The sequence below is a fragment of the Hemicordylus capensis genome, chromosome 6 (assembly GCF_027244095.1).
Source record: "Hemicordylus capensis ecotype Gifberg chromosome 6, rHemCap1.1.pri, whole genome shotgun sequence".
Classification (NCBI taxonomy): domain Eukaryota; kingdom Metazoa; phylum Chordata; class Lepidosauria; order Squamata; family Cordylidae; genus Hemicordylus; species Hemicordylus capensis.
Window position 1 is genome coordinate 62,834,451 of NC_069662.1, and position 19,600 is coordinate 62,854,050.

General features: G+C 43.9%; 1 protein-coding gene across 5 annotated transcripts in view; it reads left to right on the forward strand.

Moving 5' to 3' along the window:
• Positions 1-19,600, forward strand: part of UBA6 (ubiquitin like modifier activating enzyme 6) — a 134,111-nt gene that overhangs the window by 18,255 nt on the left and 96,256 nt on the right. For all 5 annotated transcript variants that reach the window (XM_053260682.1, XM_053260685.1, XM_053260681.1 and 2 more), the window contains 3 exons: positions 7,900-7,994; positions 12,678-12,789; positions 15,823-15,903. In XM_053260682.1, coding sequence (XP_053116657.1) covers positions 7,900-7,994; positions 12,678-12,789; positions 15,823-15,903 — 288 coding nt within the window. The remainder of the gene's footprint in view (positions 1-7,899; positions 7,995-12,677; positions 12,790-15,822; positions 15,904-19,600) is intronic.

Sequence of the window (19,600 nt, forward strand, 5' to 3'; positions counted from 1 at the left end):
CCAAAGCGCTCTGTAGCTCTGCTCTTCACGTGCCATGCACACTTGATACCTTCAACGGCGAAGCACCCTTCTGCTCAGTTCCTTCTCAACCGCTTACGTGTGCTACCCTCAGGATTAGCTCCTTGGTAATGTTTGGTTCCTGAAATAAAAAGATTCACAGTTTGAATCAGTTTTTTGGCTACAGTTTGCTTTATCTCTACTCTTTGCCTTACAATTTGGATTAGTTTTCTCAGTATTTGTACTGACGGACACTAAAAAAAGTTCAAGAGGTGTTCTTCGTGCCATGGAACGTGTACCTCATCTAACAAATATGATAATCCATCCATCCATCCATCCATCCATCCATTTTATTGATATTGTCAGAGACCAGCAAATACTCAATACAGAATAAACAAAGTAAGCATAATACAGTAGCACAATTAATACTGTATCTTACAATGTCCACCTGCTTGTTCTCCATCGTATTTTCCAAATTACCCTTGGAAAAAAAGGTACCATCCCTCACTTCCTTCATACTCCTTGTATAGAAGGAGGATGGACTGTTGGAGCTCATCAAGTGCTCTTGATCCAGGCTTTATCAGAAGATTAAGAAGCTTCAAAGACACTTTCCATATGCTTTTGCCTTCACTACCTTATGACGATAGAGGATTCAAACTTTGGAAACCTAGGAAGATGAAATCTGCTTTTAATTCACAAAATCAAGCCATCTAAGGAACATAATTCCTCATTCAGGATTCTTCAGATTTGCAAGATCATCTATTCTGCCATACTTCAGGAAAAATCCCATGTTCCTGAAAGAGAAAAATCAGATAATGAATATATGTCCACTTCTATTTCAGATGACAATTCTACCCACACAGAAAATCCATCAGACCCCTTGCCTGATGAAAATGTTCCCAACAACCCTTCTAATCTTCCCACAGAAGAGGCAAAATCCTATTGAATCTAAGTGGCTGAATTGGCCAAAGTCCTCGGTCTGGAACTGAAACCTCCAGCTCCTGAAGTTAAAGACACGGTGTATAACGTCATGTCTTCTATGACTGCCTCTCATCCTGCAGCCCTCCCTATGCTGCCAGTATTAGTGAACTCAGTAAGGTCAGCATTGGGGTGTGCCATCTACCTACACTTCGACCTTCGAAGATTTGCACATTTCTTTTCAAACATCCTGCACCTAATTCCTTAGCAGTAGATTGTGCTATAGATCGGGGAGGGGTGGGTGGGGAAAGCACTCCACCCCTGTTGAAAAAGAGGGCAGAAAATTAGATTCTGTAGGTCGGAAAATGTACTCTGCCTCTTCTTGATCCATAAAAACAGTCAATTGCATGGCCAAATACCATCTGATTTGGGAAAATTTCAAAAAGGATATTAAGGACACTCCAGAAACAATTAAATCTAAATTTAAGAAAGTCCTTTCCAAATCTGCAGATATGACTCGCCAACACCTGAGTACTGCTGAACACCTCACAGAGATGGAATCCCGCAACTTAGCAAATGCTATTTCTTTACCTGGCTCCGCTCTTCCTCTCTCCAGATGGATATGAGAGACAAAATAGAAAACCTCCCCTTTGACGGGGAAGGCTTATTCAGTTTACAGATGGATGAAACAATGGACCAGTCCAAACAAAGCCTTTGACTGCTTGTATCTTTTACCTACTTTTGGGACTTCTACCACCATCAGGCTTGCCCCTTTCACTCTAGCTTGGCATCACATTACATCTGACGTCTGGGTGCTTAGTATAATCTCCGCTGGATATACAATAGAATTTACCACCACCACCTCCGTTCATGGGGGTAAAATACGCTCACACAACTCCTGCCTTACTAGCAGAAGTGCAAGATCTGTTGGGAAAAGGAGCAATAGACCCTGTCCAAAGACCAATGGAGAAAGACCAATACTATTCAAGATACTTCCACGTCCCCAAAGTGATGGCAGTCTCCACCCTATACTGGACTTGCATTTCCTCAGTGACTTAATCCACCCAAGGAAACTTCTACCCTTCAAAATTCCGAAGGCCCTTGCGAGGTTGTCTTCCTCTCTTGGCAGAGGAGGAATGGCTTGTTATCCTAGATTTGAAAGATGCCTATTTTCTTATAGGAATGCGTTCAAAACACAGAAAATACCTTGGGAGGTCAAGCTTACTAATACACAGTTCTCCCATTTGGCCTCTCCACAGTGCCTCAAGTCTTTACGGAATGTATGAGCGCTGTTATTGCCCTTTTAGAAACCAAGGTATTTTGATATTTCAATACCTGGATGACTGGTTGGTGACTTTGACCAACAAGGACTCTCTAGTCACATAAAATCTATCCTTTCACTTCTCGAAAACCTAGATATTCAGGTAAACTGGAAAAAGTCCAACTGCAGAAGCCAGTACTCTACATAGGTACCATTCTGGATACCCAGATGAAACGGGCCTTCCTTCCATAGGAAAAAAAGAATCTCAGTTGTACGCTTAATCTACTCATTCAGAGCTAACCCATGGCAAAAGGTGCGGACCATCCAAAATCTCTTAGGTTTGATGGCATCTTGTACAGCCACCATAAGATAGGAACAGAGGAAGCTGCTGTATACTGAGTCAGACCATTGGTCTACCTAGCGCAGTATTGTCTACACAGACTGACAGTGGCTTCTCCAAGGTTGCAGGCAGGAATCTCTCTCAGCCCTATCTTGGAGAGGCCAGAGAGGGAACTTGAAACCTTCTGCTCTTCCCAGAGCGGCTCCATCCCCTGAGGGGAATATCTTACAGTGCTCCAGACTCTGAATGAGATGGCTTCAAATGTGGTTTCTGTTGGTGTTGAAAATAGAACATACCTGTGGCTTCTGATATACCTGTGGCTTCTGATTCATCAAACAATACTAGACTCATTGCTCTGGTGGACTTTCCAGATAACCTTGCAATGGGCATTCCCTTTCAACTTCCTTCTCCAATGATTACTGTAATAGACACTTCTCTAAAAGGATAGGATGCCCATTGTGCTGGACTCCATGTGCAGGGCCTGTGGAACCGTCGCAAGTCAGCTCTACATATACATGTCCTGGAGCTCCTGGCTGCTATTCTAGTGCTCAGATCTTTCCTTCCTCGTCTCAGAAACCAAATGGTTCAAATTCTTTTGTACAACACCACAGCCATTGCTTACATCAATCAGCAAGGTGGGGTGGGGAGGCAGTCTCCTCCAGATCCCTGTGCAAGCTAGCTATTCAGCTTTGGGACTGGAGTATACCTCACCAAATATACTCACTGGCTCACCAACAACATGCTTGCAAACAGTCTGAGCAGAAAAACAGATTCCTTCCATCAGCACAAATGGGAAATAAATCAAGACGCTATCTTAGATCTCTTCCTTCATTGGGGAACTCGCCAAGTGGATGTCTTTGCATTCACTACCAACAAGAAATGCATCAATTTCTGCTCAAGAACAGGTGTGGGGAGGCCTGGGGGATGCCTTCCAGGTGCTTTCTTCCCCTGGAGAAAACATACATTCTATCTGTTTTCTCCCTTCTCTCTACTGTCCAGGGTTCTCAGCAAAGTCCAACACAAGACAGGGTACATCATACTTACCCTGTAGTGGTCCGAGGCAACCTTGATTCCCTCTCCTACAACTATCCCAAAGATTCCATCGTCTTCTCCCTCAGTTCTTCAACCTTCTGTCCCAAAATGATGGTCAAGTCCTCCATCACAGTCTTTGAACCTTGAACTTGGCTGCATGGAAGTTGAACTTAGAGACAATATTCTATTGCATGAGAGGAAGGCTTCCACTAGACAAAATTACAAGTATAAATGGAAAAAGTTTGCCAATTATTCCAAGGTCAAAGACTTTAATCCCTTACAAGCTTCTCTACAAGTCCTCTTATATCTCAACTCGCTGAAATGCTCAGGCCTATCCAATTAATCTTTTAAAGTCCATATTTGAGTTCTCTCTGCAGTTTATGCAGGCTGGGATGCTAAGTCACTATTCTCTCATCAGGACTGCAAGATATTTCTTAAGGGAATCAACCTCTTCTCACACATTAAATCTTGGAGCCTCCCTCTAGAGCTTTCTATGCTAACTGCTCTATCTTCAACACCCATTAAGTTGCTGTTTTCATTGCTATCACCACAGCATGACGGGTCAGTGAACTCACTGCTTTGAGGACAGATTCCTCTTTCATGAAATTGTACCGACCCTTCGTACCTAAAGTAGTTTCTGACTTTCGTCAGCCAGGACATTATCCTTCCTGCCTTTTTCCTTTGCCCCCTGCTAACTGTGCAAAGAGGCACACTTTTAAATGTGGCGATTCTCTTTATTGAGCAGGGGGAGAGCAACTGGCCATATCTACCCCCAGCACAGCATCCCTCCAGTGGCTGTTGCTGGTGTTGATCTTGTGTTTCTTTTTAGATTGTGAGCCTTTTAGGGGGACAGAGATCCGTCTTATATTTATTTAATTATTTATCAATGTAAACCGCTTTGGACACTTTTGTTAAAAAGCGGTATATAAATATTTGTTGTTGTTAGTACTACCACTCCTTTGGAGTGCTCTCTCCAGTCCTTAGATGACCATAGAGTACTCTTCTTCTATATAGACAGAAGTAAATACTTTAGAAAGACCCGTAGGCACTTTGTTGCCTCCAGGGGCAAGAGCAAGGGCCAACCAGTCTCTAGGCGTAGACTTTCTAACTGGTTTGTTCAGCTTATTTTCACTTGTCACAAGAAACAAGGCATACAATCACAAAACATGGTTAACGCTCACTTGACCAGAGCCATGGCTACTTCTGCTGCTCACTTATCCGGAATAAATTTTACTGATCTCTCCAAGGCTGCTACTTGGTCTTCCAACTTGCCTTTTGTTAGACGTTGCCTTTTGTTAGACATCCTTAGACTTCAGCTGCAGCTGAGGCCAACTTTGAGCAGGCTGTGCTAAAGAAGGTTCTTTCAGAAACATCCTCCAGCCCCACTCCCTTCTATGGGGAGCTTGTTAACCATCCATGTTGGGAAGGATATCGGATCACTGCAAAGATAAACAGGCTGCTTACCTGTAGCAAGTGATCTTTTGGTGATCCTGTATCATTTACAACACCCACCCAACCTCCTCGCTTATCGGCTGTTTCTGCTTAATGTACTTACCTCATCATTCGACTGAAGAAGTTCCATCTTTACAGCGGTCATTGAAGAACTAAGCAAAAGGGCATTCTGATGCTGAAGATACCAAGTGTGCTTGATGCGCAAAGGGTGGAGCTATAGAGCACCTTGGGGAGCTTGAAAATCCGTCTGCAGAGGCTATTGCACAGGGACTTAACCCACATCTGTGAACAATACCAGATCACCAAAAGATCAGCTGTTACAGGTAAGCAACCCTTTTTTGAGTGTTCTGTTTTAACCTGTTGGCAGCTGGGCATACTGCTACATGCAGGTTCTTTCAAACATTTAGAGCCTGCCCATATGTTACTTTTTTGTAGTTTAAAATTATAGCTTTTAATTTTTTTTACCATGTAGCTGTATCTGGGACAGATAGACACAACAAAGGGAAATTAGTGTATGCTCTAGAGTGGGAGAATATGGTCATGTGAGAGATCTTTGTTTTTTGAAGACTTCCAATGGATTTCATATCTGCCCAGTATTTCACTGAAACAGGATCCTTTCTTTTGGGACTTCTGCATTTGAACTCTGTTCACTCTCTGGACTTTAATTCTGTCCTTTGCACTGGAAGATTTTATTTATTTATTTATTTATTTATTTTTAAAGGCTTCACATTATTCACTCTTTCTAGGTTATTAACTTTCATTATTGGATGTGAATTCAGTATATAGCCTTTCTTGACTTTTTAAAAAAAGGTAGTATCTCTAGTAAAAACCATGTGTATATAGGCTCTTGACATACTTAAAAAGATATATCTAGTAAGAATCATGAAGAAAAAATGTTCTATGGGATAAGGATGATAGAAATATAAGACATTAACCATACAAAATTAGTTTTTTCTGATACAACAGCAAAAGCAAGCTTCATGTTTCTAAAGTGTAACTGTGTGTGTAGGCTGCTGTGTAGATCCTGAATGGAGCAGCCTCTCTAGCCTTCTAACATATGAAGAAAAATTCTTATTTGTGAAGAAAAAACTTCTATACTGAGAAGGAAAAACACCTTAAATTTCAGAAAATGTATACCATCCAATATACCAGCAACAAACATAAGAGCAACAAAAATAATTTTTGGTATGGTAATGCGACCTAATCACTGAGGACTCATTACTATGCTATAAAGCACTGAGCAAGCATGAGCTGTGCTCTGAATTATGTGGGAGAAAGTGATGCATGGCTCATCAATACAGCTGTACCTTGTTACACGCAGATCCAGCATCTGTGGTTGTAAGTAACCCCTCGCAAATAAGGGTTAGTTCCATGTATCTGCAGGTCCGGGGTGGTCAGAAATGACCTTGGAAGTAGTTTCTGGCTGCCATTTTGTGGAGGAGAGCCATCCTTGTTAAACAACAACAACAAAACAAAAATGTGATTTTTCACACAATTTCTGTGGTTTGGGGGGGCATTCTTGGACTCCTGAAGGCCTGTGGAGCATGGTAGGGCACTTTATTTGGCCTGTTTTCACATTTTTGGGGCACTTTTTGTGTATTTTTTTAGAGTCTGGGAGCCTAACCCTGCAATCCCATAGACTCAGTGCCTCATTATCTGCCGTTTCGTTACCTGTGGATAAATGTGGGAATGGAACCCCTGCGGATAATGAGATACAGTAGGCATGTGCCCGAAACGTTTCGGAGGCCATTATGAAGGCCTCCAAAACGTTTCAGTGCTGGGGGCAGTTTCGGCGTTTTGGCGCCGGCGGGGGTAGCGCTTTAAAGGCGGGGGAGGGTGTACTCACCCCTCCCGCCGCATTTGCCCCGCTGGTGCATGTTTTTTTTAAGCCCCTCGGGGCGGCAGCGTTCCTCCCTGCCGCCCCATTTCCCCCATCGGCCGGAAGTGGCCAGAAGTCGCGAGTGCGCATGCGCCCGTCGTGCACGCGCTCACACGCAACAGGCGCATGCGCACTTGTGACTTCTGGTCACTTCCGGCCGACGGGGAAAACGGGATGGCAGGGAGGAACGCTGCCGCCCCGAGGGGCTTTAAAAAAATGTTCCGGCGGGGGAAATGCGGCGGGAGGGGTGAGTACACCGTCCCCCGCCCTTAAAGTGCTACCCCTGCCGGCGCCGAAGATTTCCGTGCACATCCCTAAGGTACAGCTGTATACTGAGAAGTATTTATAGTGTCGCTGTTTAGGATATTAAGAATCCCAGGGCCAAATTTGATGGTATGTGAAGTGCATACCTGCCATCAAAGCCAGCAGCGTGCACCTAGCTTTCCCCTGTCCCTCTCTAATATCTGACGAATTTACTTATGTCACGATATTCTGCATTTCTCCATTCCCGCTTCACTTTGACTGGCAAAGGGCACGTGAATCAGGGCCTGGGTAAACTCTAATACAGTGGTTTTCAAACATATTTTCTTGGAACCCAACAGTGGTGACACACAATTTATTCTCATACGAGTTTTATAAAATCACGGTAGGGCAGTATATGCTATGTACATTTACCTGACACATTTAAGAGACTATAACATTTTTGATTAGAAAAAGATTCAGTGCCTAATATCCTGCAGTCCAGTATTGTGTTGTGACTCATACTTTGAAAACGTTTGCTCTAATATATGTTATATAGAGGAAAGGGAGACTAGACTCTGATTTGACTCTAGAGTCTACTTGGACTGTAGCTGTTGCTGTTTTTGGCTGCAGTCTTGTTTTCAGAATAATTTCTAGTTTGGCTCTAAGTCATGAACTTGATAAATGTATATTGTTCTCTTTTAAGCCATAATTACAGGAATGTTATATAATTGCCACTTCAAATAAATTTTACTATTGTCATCTTGATTCTTTTTAAAGGCTCTCACTATTCACGATACCAAGCAGTGCAGGACATGGGATTTAGGAACAAACTTTTTTATTCGTGAAGATGATGTTCTAAATCTAAGAAACAGGTCTGTACAATTATTTTAAAAATACTTTGCCATCTTTGAGGTCCCTATCTCACTATAGAGAATTTGCTAGATTTTAAAACTCCCCCCCCCAAAAAAAATTAAATGTCATTTTGAGTTCCTTTCTTTAAAGGATTGGATTGTTTCTTTGTATGCCTATGATGTTTTAGCTCTTACAGTTAGTACCACAAATCCAGTGAGTGTGACGATATATATTTAAAGAGATAAATTGCACATCACCCCCTGCTAACTGAGCAAAGAGGCACCTTTTATGGATGTGCAAACCAGTTGAATATCAAACAGGTTCAATGTTGAACCAGTTTGGTTCAAAGGTTCGGTCCACTGCTGGCCTTTATGCAAAAACAGCCCCATTTCCCCCAGTGCCGTGGCCATTTTGGAGGCTGCTGCGCCTGCACAATGAGCCTCTGCACGGCCTTGGTCATGACCCAGCCCCACTGCGCATGTGTGGCAGCTTCCAAAATGGCCACCATGCCGGGTGGGGGAGGGGCGAAGGGAAGGCCTGAACAGGCTGAATGCCTGAACAGGGCCATTTTTTTGCATAAAGGAAGGCTGGCGGGGATAGGGGGAACCTTCACAGTACCCCCTGCCGCCTCAGAGAAGACCCCCCCCCAACTGAACGGAACCAGGGGGTGCATTCAAGTGGGCCTACTAGTTCCATGCACAGCCCTAGCACCTTTTTATAGTGGTAATTCCCTTTATTAAGCAGGGTGAGAGCAACTGGCCCTATCCATCCCCAGCACAGCATCCCTCCAGTGGCTGTTGCTGGTGTCTATCTTCTGTTTCTTTTTTAGAATATGAGCCCTTTGGGGACAAGGAGCCATTTTATTGATTTATTTATATCTATGTAAACCGAGAGAAAGTGGAGAGAGAGAAATTATTTTCCCTCTCACACAACACTAGAACCAGGGGTCACTCCATGAAATTGATTGCCAGGAGGTCTAGGACCAACAAACGGAAGTACTTTTTCACACAACGCGTGATCCACTTGTGGAACTCTCTGCCACAGGATGTGGTGACAGCCAACAACCTGGATGGCTTTAAGAGGGGTTTGGATGACTTCATGGAGGAGAGGTCTATCAATGGCTACTAGTTGGAGGGCTGTGGGCCACCTCCAGCCTCAAGGGCAGGGTGCCTCTGAGTACCAGTTGCAGGGGAGTAATGGCAGGAGAGAGGGCACGCCCTCAACTCCTGTCTGTGGCTTCCAGCGGCATCTGGTGGGCCACTGTGTGAAACAGGATGCTGGACTAGATGGGCCTTGGGCCTGATCCAGCAGGGCTGTTCTTATGTTCTTAAACCGCTTTGAGAACTTTCGTTGAACAGCAGTATATAAATATCCATCGTATTCAAATCCAAGAGGACCTTTTTAATCATGAGTCCAGCACTCATGGTTTCATGTATCTGTAGTTGGGTAATTGGCACCCAACTTCGTTACATGTGAGGTTAAACCAGCACAAAAAGGGTTATCTCTGTGGATCACAGGCAGCTAGAAATGACTATGGAGGTTATTTCTCGCTGCCATCATGGGTATAGGAGCCATTTTGTGGCTCGTCTTTGTTTTTAAAAAGTCTGTGGTTTTTCTTTGAGTGGGGGAAGGATTTTGGTGCTTTTGCGGGGCATTGCTGGGGTGCTGGAGGCCTGTGGACTACAGTAGGGCACTTCATTTTATTCCTCCCTCCATTTTGGCCTGTTTTTATTGTGGTTTTGCAGCCTCCAGGAACCTAACCCCTGTGATTGCATTGACTGCAATGACCCGGTATTCACAGTTTGCTTATCTGCGGCAATGTCAGGGAACGGAACCCCGTGAATACTGAGATTTTCCTGTATATTTTTCAAATGTGTATTGAAAGAATAACCAGCACACTCATGCTGCCCAATTGCAGAATTCCCTATTCCTGAAGAGGAAATCCCATGTCATTTTCTCTACTGACCTGCTGAGGTGTTGGGTCCAAGCAGTTACAGTAACTGCCACCTTTCTACAGTAATATTTTAAGATTAGTAGTTTGAACACTTGAAGTCTTCCAGCAACAGCACACCCAAACAGCTGTTGTCTATAATAATTGTATTTGTAGTTTAGTACATAGCAAGCACTGTCTCAGACAGCGGCCTCTTAACCTTTTTTGCACCTGTGAATCCTCAAGAGCTTCAAGTATCATCCATGGACCTCTAACCCATTTATAGAATATATTTTCTTAAGGCTCCAGTAAACTTAGAGGAAAAATAAATAGTTTGGATGGTTATTTTGGTTCACCAGGAATCAAACTACCACCTGGATCTCCCATGTGAGTGGACCTCCCATGAACCCCAAATGGGTTATATATCTAGGTTAAGAACACCCATTCTAAGATTAAATCTCTGTGGTAGACATATTTGTATTTATATAAGTAGAAACAGAAGTACCAGGCAAAGAAATTGATGCATCAGTGCTATCATTTGACTGAAAGCTTTCAGTTAATTATTTTCTTTCATCTATAATTTCATAAATGATCTTTTTTCTTCAGTACATCATGCTGACTGATACGCCAGAAAGACTGTTAGGCCAGATAGCATGGAAAGCTCTTTCACAGGGACAAATCTGACTAGAACCCAGTTTAAAAATCCCCATGTGCAAATTCTGTAATTGCAATGATCAGTCAGTGAAATTACTTTAAGTTCTGCAAAAGATCACTTTTGTGATGAACATCACCTTTGTACATACAATTCATTGAAAGGTCAGAAAAACAAGTAGCCAAGCAAAAAGTTCTGTTAACTTTGATTAGGTTAGGTAATTACATTTTTCAGAATTATCACATACAGTGAGGGAAATAAGTATTTGATCCCCTGCTGATTTTGTCCGTTTGCCCTCTGACACAGAAATGACCAGGCTATAATTGGAATGGTAGGTTTATTGTAGCTGTGAGAGACAGAATAACAACAAACAAACCCTCAAAAGCCCAGTGCCCAAAAGTCAGCGATGGATTTGCATTGTAGTGAGGGAAATAAGTATTCGATCCCTTCACAAAAGATGTCTTAGTACTTGGTGGCAAAACCCTTGTTGGCAATCACAGAGGTCAGACGTTTCTTGTAGTTGGCCACCAGGTTTGCACACAACCCAGGAGGGATGTTGTCCCACTCCTCTTTGAAGATCCTCTCCAAGTCAGAAAGGTTTCAAGGCTGATGTTTGGCAACCCGAACCTTCAGCTCCCTCCACAGATTTTCTATGGGATTAAGGTCTGGAGACTGGCTGGGCCACTCCAGGACCTTCATGTGCTTCTTCTTGAGCCACTCCTTTGTTGCCTTGGCTGTGTGTTTTGGGTCATTGTCATGCTGGAATACCCATCCACGACCCATTCTCAATGCCCTGGCTGAGGGAAGGAGGTGCTCACCCAAGATCTGACGGTACATAGTCCCGTCCATCGTCCCTTCGATGCGGTGAAGGTGTCCTGTCCCCTTAGCAGAAAAACACCCCCAAGGCATAATGTGTCCACCTCCATGTTTGACGGTGGGGATGGTGTTCTTGGGCTCATAGGCAGCATTCCTCCTCCACACACGGCGAGTTGAGTTGATGCCAAAGAGCTCGATTTTGGTCTCATCTGACCACAACACTTTCGCCCAGTTCTCCTCTGGATCATTCAGATGTGCATTGGCAAACTGCAGACGGGCCTGTACATGTGCTGCCTTGAGTAGGGGGACCTTGCGGGCACTGCAAGATTTCAGTCCTTCACGGCGTAGTGTGTTACCAATTGTTTTCTTGGTGACTATGGTTCCAGCTGCCCTGAGATCATTGACAAGTTCCCCCCGTGTAGTTCTGGGCTGCTTTGTCATCGTTCTCATGATCATTGCAACTCCACGAGGTGAGATCTTGCATGGAGCCCCAGACCGAGGGAGATTGACAGTTGTTTTGTGTTTCTTCCATTTGTGAGTTATCGTGCCAACTGTAGTCACCTTCTCACCAAGCTGCTTGGCGATAGTCTTGTAGCCCAGTCCAGCCTTGTGCAGGTCTACAACCTTGTCCCTGACATCCTTCGACAGCTCTTTGGTCTTGGGCATGGTGGTGAGTTTGGAAGCTGAGTGATTGCTTGCTTCTATGGACAGGTGCCTTTTATACAGGTACTGTAACAAGCTGGGATTAGGAGCACTCCCTTACAGAGGGTGTTCCTCATCTCAGCTCATTACCTGCATATAGTGAAAAGACACCTGGGAGCCTGAAATTTTGCTGGTTGATAGGGGATCGAATACTTATTTCCCTCAATACAATGCAAATCCATCGCTGACTTTTGGGCACTGGGCTTTTGAGGGTTTGTTTGTTGTTATTCTGTCTCTCACAGCTACAATAAACCTACCATTCCAATTATAGCCTGGTCATTTCTGTGTCAGAGGGCAAATGGACAAAATCAGCAGGGGATCAAATACTTATTTCCCTCACTGTACTTTAAAAATCTGTCTTACGTTACTGAGTTTGTATAAACCTTTGTAAATGACTACTTGGCTGGTTGTCTATGATGAGTAAACCTCTCGTCCAGACAAGGACATTGGTAAGAGAGTTGACTTCATGTCCCTCCCCACCCCGTGTCTGTCAGTTGCTAATTTGGTGATAGATAATATGAACAGGTGGGCTGGTAACATCTATGGCATATTTGCAACGTTTAAATGTTGAGCTTGTTAATATAGTTAGAAAATGTATTTTAGAGCTGAAGCAACGCTTCATCACATTGCGGAGCTGAACCCATATGTCCAGGTGACATTATCGACTGACCCACTAAATGAAACTACAGACATTTCGTTCCTCAGACAGTACCAGGTATGTAGCACATGTATATGAAACATCTGTTGAAACACTCTGTTCACTTATGAGGGGTCCATACACTTTGATTGGATTTGGCAGCCAATCATTATTTGTGGTCACCACTGACCCTATCTTTCTCCTGCTACGAGTTCTCTTGCATGCACAAAGGACTTGGAGGATGTGAAGTGCCAGGCTATGAATTTATGTCTGGGATTTAAAGGGATTCAAAAGCAATAACAATCCCTCTTGCTGCTTTCTGATTTGTGGCACAAAGTAAGCGGCTGGCCCCTCACTTCCTTGGAGTTCTTGGTGCATGCAAGAGGACTTGGGGAGGAAGAGGGTCTGAATATTCCTCCTGTCATGAAGTGAGATCCCTTCCCTTCTTCTGGTTCTCTGAAATATGTGGAGAAACTTGCCCGGGGTGTGTGTGTGTGTGTGAGAGGGGATGTCTCACCTTGTCCTGAATTTCGATGAGCAGTTGCCAAGAGTGATCTGGCAGCTGCATTTGTGAAAATCTGTCATTCAGAAGATACAGATATTGTGTATAAACAATAAGAGTTTTCTTTCAATTTCTGGCCTGTGAGACCTTCTCCCATGTGTTCCTCCTTGCTTTGTATTCTGTGCTTTAGGAATTTTAGTATGAACTATGAGGGCATGTAGTGGAATCTTTACAGTTGTAGCACCCACTTTCTGGAGCTCTCTGCTGAGAGAACTCTGGTTGGAGAACTTCCTGTATATATTTTGCCATCAGGTGAAAGCATCTGCTTTCCTGACGTTTCCATACTTCTTTTAATCTACATTTCTTTCTTTTTTCTACCTTTTTAAAAGGGGTGTTTTGGGGTCTGTTTTTAGATGTGGTTTCAATGTTTAAATTGATTAAATTGAATATGAGCCCCGGTGGCGCAGTGGTAAAACTGCCTCCCTGTAACCAGAAGGTTACAAGTTCGATCCTGACCAGGGGCTCAAGGTTGACTTAGCCTTCCATCCTTCCAAGGTCGGTAAAATGAGTACCCAGAATGTTGGGGGCAATATGCTAAATCATTGTAAACCGCTTAGAGAGCTCTGGCTATAAAGCGGTATATAAATGTAAGTGCTGTTGCTATTGCTATTGCTAATAATGCTGTTTTATTGAATCCTTTTATTATTTAATTTATTTATATTTTATTTACTTATTACATTTATAGACTGCCCCATCCAAAGGCTCTGGTTGGTGCACAACAAGTTTTAAAATACATAAAACAAACACTGTCTAAAACACACTGCTTAAAACAATATAAAAACCGTTTAAAAACAATTCATAACCATTTAAAAGCAATTAAAATGCCCCCAAACAATTTAAAAACCTTCCAAGGACAGGCCAAACCAGTAAGTTTTCAGGGCTCTCTTAATGGCCAACAGCGAGCCTAAACTGTGGATATCTGCCGGGAGTGCATTCCATAGGCCAGGTGCAGCTAAAGAGAAGGCCTGGTTGAGAGTCACCACCAGACATACTGGTGGTAACTGGAGACAGACCTCTCCAGATGACCTCAATGTGCGATGGGGATCATATAGAAGAAGGAGCTCTCTAAAGTAGCCTGGACCCAAGCCGTTCAGGGCTTTAAAGGTAATAACAAGCACTTTGTATTTTGCCCAGAAACATATCGGCAGCCAGTGCAACTGTTTTTTTAAAAAAAGGCATAATATGGTCTCTCCGGGTTACCCCAGAGACCAGTCTGGCTGCCGCATTTTGAACCAACTGAAGTTTCCAAACTATGTACAAAGGCAGCTCCACTGATGGCTGATGCACCACTCTTTTGAGATCATTCTCTTCAAGGAATAGACACAGTTGTTGAATCAGCTGAAGTTGATGGAAAGCACTCCTGGTCATAGCCTCCTACCTGAGATACTAGGGTAAGGCCTGGATCCAAGAGCACTCCCAAGCTGCGTACCTGTTCCTTCTGGGGGAGTGTAACCCCATACAGCACAGTAAGATCTAACTCATCCCTCAAATTCTGATCCCCCACAATGAGCATCTCTGTCTTGCTTGGATTCAGCTTCAGTTTGTTATCCCTATTTGTTAGCCCATTACTACCTGTAGGCAGGCATTTAGCACTTAGCAATAGCACTTACATTTATATACCGCTCTATAGCCGGAGCTCTCTAAGCGGTTTACAATGATTTTAGCATATTGCCCCCAACATTCTGGGTACTCATTTTACCGACCTCGTAAGGATGGAAGGCTGAGTCAACCTTTAGAAAGTGAATTTAGAACTTGGAAATGCAACCAAAATGATTTTAATAGTACAGTTACAAAATGCAAGCTTTTGATTGAGCAAAAATTGCTCATAGACCTCAGCTGGCCCAATCTCCCTAAGCAGGCAGCTGTCTGGCTTTAGGCTCATCGGACCTTGGTGATATCAAAGCAGAAGACCCATTGGTAGTTGGACTGTATCATCTTTGGGACTGTATCATCTTTGTGCATCTCTGTTGCAAATGGCCTTCCAAGCATGGTCTAGGTGACAGTGACTGCTTGTTGATTCACTGACAAGGATAACATCAGACCAGATCAAGCACTGGAATCAAGAGGGACAAAACAGGCAGAAAAAGATGGAAGTCCAAAAAGTGAATACTCTTAGATATGAGGGTGAGAACTGTAGGTGGGAGGTTTGGTGACATGTACTCAAACCTGAGTGTTCAAGTAAGTTTCAGAGCTCAGGTCTCCTGAAACAAGCAGGTCAGAAGAAGCTGAGATTAGTGAGTTGTACATCACAACAAATCTCGGCTTTTCCTGACCTAGAAAGGAAGTAGTCGCTTGTGTGGGAATGGGAGGGGATGCATTCCTGAGACTGAGGGGTGTTGCCTGGATCGTGGTATTAACAGAGGTTATATGCAGTGTCTGAAGCTGACCATAGTGATAGCTGAACATCAGAAAAATGTAAATCCTTTTTGGGTGTGGATATTTAAGTTACAAGGTGAAGAAAGTGGAATATTAGTTAAGTCTGTAAGTTTATAGGCTATAAACTTTCTTTGGTGGCCTAGAACTTATTTCTGGATCTTTCCTTTCAAAAGTGTGTTATAGTAACTGAGATGAAGCTTTCACTGCAGAAGAAGATGAATGACTTTTGCCATGCCCAGCACCCACCTATTAAGGTAAGACTAAACAGTAACAGTACAGTATATTAGATAAAATGTTTACTGCCGATCTTCTTTGAAAAATTTCCATAATCCATTTTGCCTTCTCCAGTGGTCAACACCATCCTGGATGGTGTTGACTAGATGCAAGTTGAAATTAGTGTCAGGCAGGCAGAATTATTTTTTGTGTTTCTTGTGCTGGTCCTGAATACATTGCACAGAATGCCACAGAAAGAGGTGTCTGAGCTTATGTTTCTGTTGCCTCCCAGAAACTGGAAACCTATGTAATTAGCAAAATTGAGTAGCTAAAAAGAAATAGGGATTTGGAGGAGTATAGAGGAGCATGTATGTGAAACTCAGAAGACAAATGTTTGCCTAGAAGAGCCATTACTATCATTTTTTTAAAAAAAGCTAGTGCTGATCTGAACCTCACCTGCCCACCTGGCCGTTTATGTTGCCTCTTTCTCAGGCAGTGAAAATGGGAGCAGATTTTGTCACTAGTGGTGACAGCATCTTCATTCTTTTTACAGAAAATGCTGCACTTTTTCAGGTGGTGGTGGTGGCAGCATCCATCTCTTGCCAACTGCCCCCCACCCCCGGAATGCCCCAGGAAATGATGCTATGTCTTTTTGATATCATTGCTCCTGGTGCCTTTGGGGGTAAAATAGCAGCCAAGAAGAGCAGGAGCACTTACAAAAGTGTGGCATTTACTGGGGGCGGGGGGCGGGACGGGACGGGGACCAAAAAGGTCCACACTACTGCTGCCAGCTAAGCCCCAACCTGTGAAGATGTAATCTCCTTGGAAACATGCCAGATTTCTTCCATCTCCAACTCTTCCTGCGCATCATGAAATTTGCTTTGGTGACTATTTCAGGTCATTACTAGTTCTAGCTGTATACTGATTTGAAGGGTTCTTGGATGAGGTCCATGTTTACTTTCCAATATAGTTGCACCTTGGTTTAAAAGCAAGCTGTTATTTGGGATTAAAAAGGAGAATAGCTGTGTTAGCTAACAAGTTAAACTATCCAGTTAGGGGTGTAACCCAGTATTTTAACTTGTTTTTCAATGTTTTCTAAATTGTTTTTAGCTTTTGGAAGTATTATGTGCTTGAGGTAAATATTTTAGGATAAGGCTAGCAATTGTCTTTAAGTTGATAGTATTTGCATTTTGAATCAACTTTTTAGAACTGACAGCCATCCAGTTTTTCATTCTATCTTGTGAAGAGTCCTATGTACAGTAATTCAAAACCTTGCTCAAACTGGGAAAGGGGGTAGTTAGAGTTGTGGGTTTTGTTTTGTTTTTAATTCCCTGACCGAAACCCCATTTTATTTATCTGTCCCTCAATGGGTCAAACTATTAAAAAACCTTGGTGGACTACTGCTATCGAGCTTTCATTAGTTAGTTAGAATGCCTTGTTAAAATCCTATGGCACAAGATATATATGTTTTCGGGCGCTCTCATGCCCGAAACCTGGGTTAAGCAATGGGCTTCGTAAGCGGGCTTGCCACCAAGCCGACACTGGGAGCTGCACAGCTCCCGTTGCTGCACATGAGCAGCAGGAACCAGGCTGGACTCCTTTAGCCTGGTTCCTGCTGCTTGTGAGACTTTTAGCCACTTTTAGCTTCTCTGTTCTGTGAGGGGAGCTAAGCCCTTCTCTGTTGCTGGGGTCAAGGACATCTCCATGGGTTATGCCCCTCATGAGCTCCAAGGCAGGACAGTTTTGATTGGTTAATGTAGAGAAAAACATGCCTATTTGAGCCTGATGGGGATTACTCTGCACCAATTCTTTCTGTCCTCGTAGCTCCAGGCAGCCTTAAAATCTCTCTTTTCAAAATTTTACTCTTAACCTTTATCCATTTACCTTTTTATCCTAAATACTTCATTTATCTTCAACTTTCCATACCTTCTTGATCTATATTTACACACACACAAACACACACATACACCCCTTCTATCGTATCTCTCCTGTTTCTTCCCTCTCCTTCCCCTGCTATTGTTTTTTCTCCCTTGTACCGTACATGATTATACTTGTACCAAAAGCGAACAGGCACAAGAGGGAATTTGCTGAGGAGACCAAAGCATTTGGAGCTCCTCTAACAATTCGGCCTCCGCAAATAGTGTCAGCACCGGCCGCCTTGGAGCCGCCCGGGCCATTCACTGCTGGGACCGCAGCGAGTCTTGTGCCAGTTGGCCGTGAAACTCACAGTATGGCGACCCAGTGCACCTTGCAAGCAGAGCAGACATCGGCGCGTGAGGGACGCTCGGAGCAGCGGTCAGTCTTTGCCCTCAACAAGGATCGGGTGCTTCCCCTGCCAAAGCCTCCCTCTTGTTGTGGAGGAAATCAGGGCTATTGGAGCTCCAAGACTTGCAGGCGCGATGGCAATGGCAGCAGCTATGCCCCACAAGATGGTGCGGGCTGCAGGAAATAGTGCTGTTTCGGTGCAAAAACCAGAGCGCTCCATGGAGGAGGGAGAGAACCTGCAGAGAGCCCTAGCACCTTTGTGGGAGGTAACGGGGGCAACTGGGACCAGAATATGAGTTTGGGGGGTAGCAGGGGGAGCTTCCCCCCCGGAAACAAATCCCCAGCTTGGTCCATCAAAAACGCTTGCAAGTCTCTAAATCTGTAGCCCCCAGTGACAGGCCTGGTTTAAAAATGCTATCATAGACACCATTCACCAAGTCAGGCTTCATAAGGATCAGAAGTCTAGAAAATATAGGAGGGGGTATTCATCTTCTGATAAATTCTCTTCTTCTGAATCAGCCAGCCTGCCTCCCAGGAAGGCAAGGCACGAAAAGAAACATATTGATGATCATAAATCTGACCAACTGGCAGGCTCTAAGAACTCAAAGCGCAAATCTAAGGGGTTGCACTCATCTGTGGCATCAGAGCAGGATTCAGGGGACCCTGATGTGCTTATCTCTAGGCCCCTGCTGACCAAAAAGCATAATCAAAAGGCTACCCCAGTTATTGAAACTGAGGTGGACCCAGAGGAGATAACTGGCTTAGACAGGGATAATTGGGACCCTGACACCTTTCCTGATAACTAGGAGGGGGAATGGTCAGGAGGGGAGAATACTGAGTCTGGAAACATCTCTCAACGTTTGTTTGTCTCGGAGGACTTTAACCCCTGCATGATTAGAGTTATTGCTACAATTGGGTTGCAAGTCAAGGAAAACTCAGGGTCAGCACCATCTGCAAAAGGGGACTTGGTTTTCCCCAGGGCGGAACCTAAAGACATGCTTTAACCTATGCCTGAGTTATTTATAGAAGCTGTCAAACAGGAGTGGTTGCTGCCCACCACAAATAGAAAGCCAGTGGCTTTGGCAAATTGTTTTTATTCTTTTCAACAAGAACCATCAGATTTGTTGAGAACACCCAATGCAGATACTCCCATAGTCCAACTGGTCTCTGGATCAGTGGTGCCTAGAGATGGAGAGGTCACTCTAAAGGACCCTGCAGATAAAAATGTGGAGTTTGCACTTGAGATTGCATGATAATGCTTCTTTGGCCACACATGCAGCAGCTACGGCTTCCATGGTAGCCAGGGCATCACTCTTATGGGTGGATGACCTATTTAACGATCCACCCTCTAATCCTGTCAAAATGAGACAGCAATTAGTAAAAATACAGAAAGCACAGGCTTCCCCCGACGGGGTTCCTGGAACCACCCATGTAACACCTACAGAGGCACTGGAGGTTACAAGCAGCCATTCA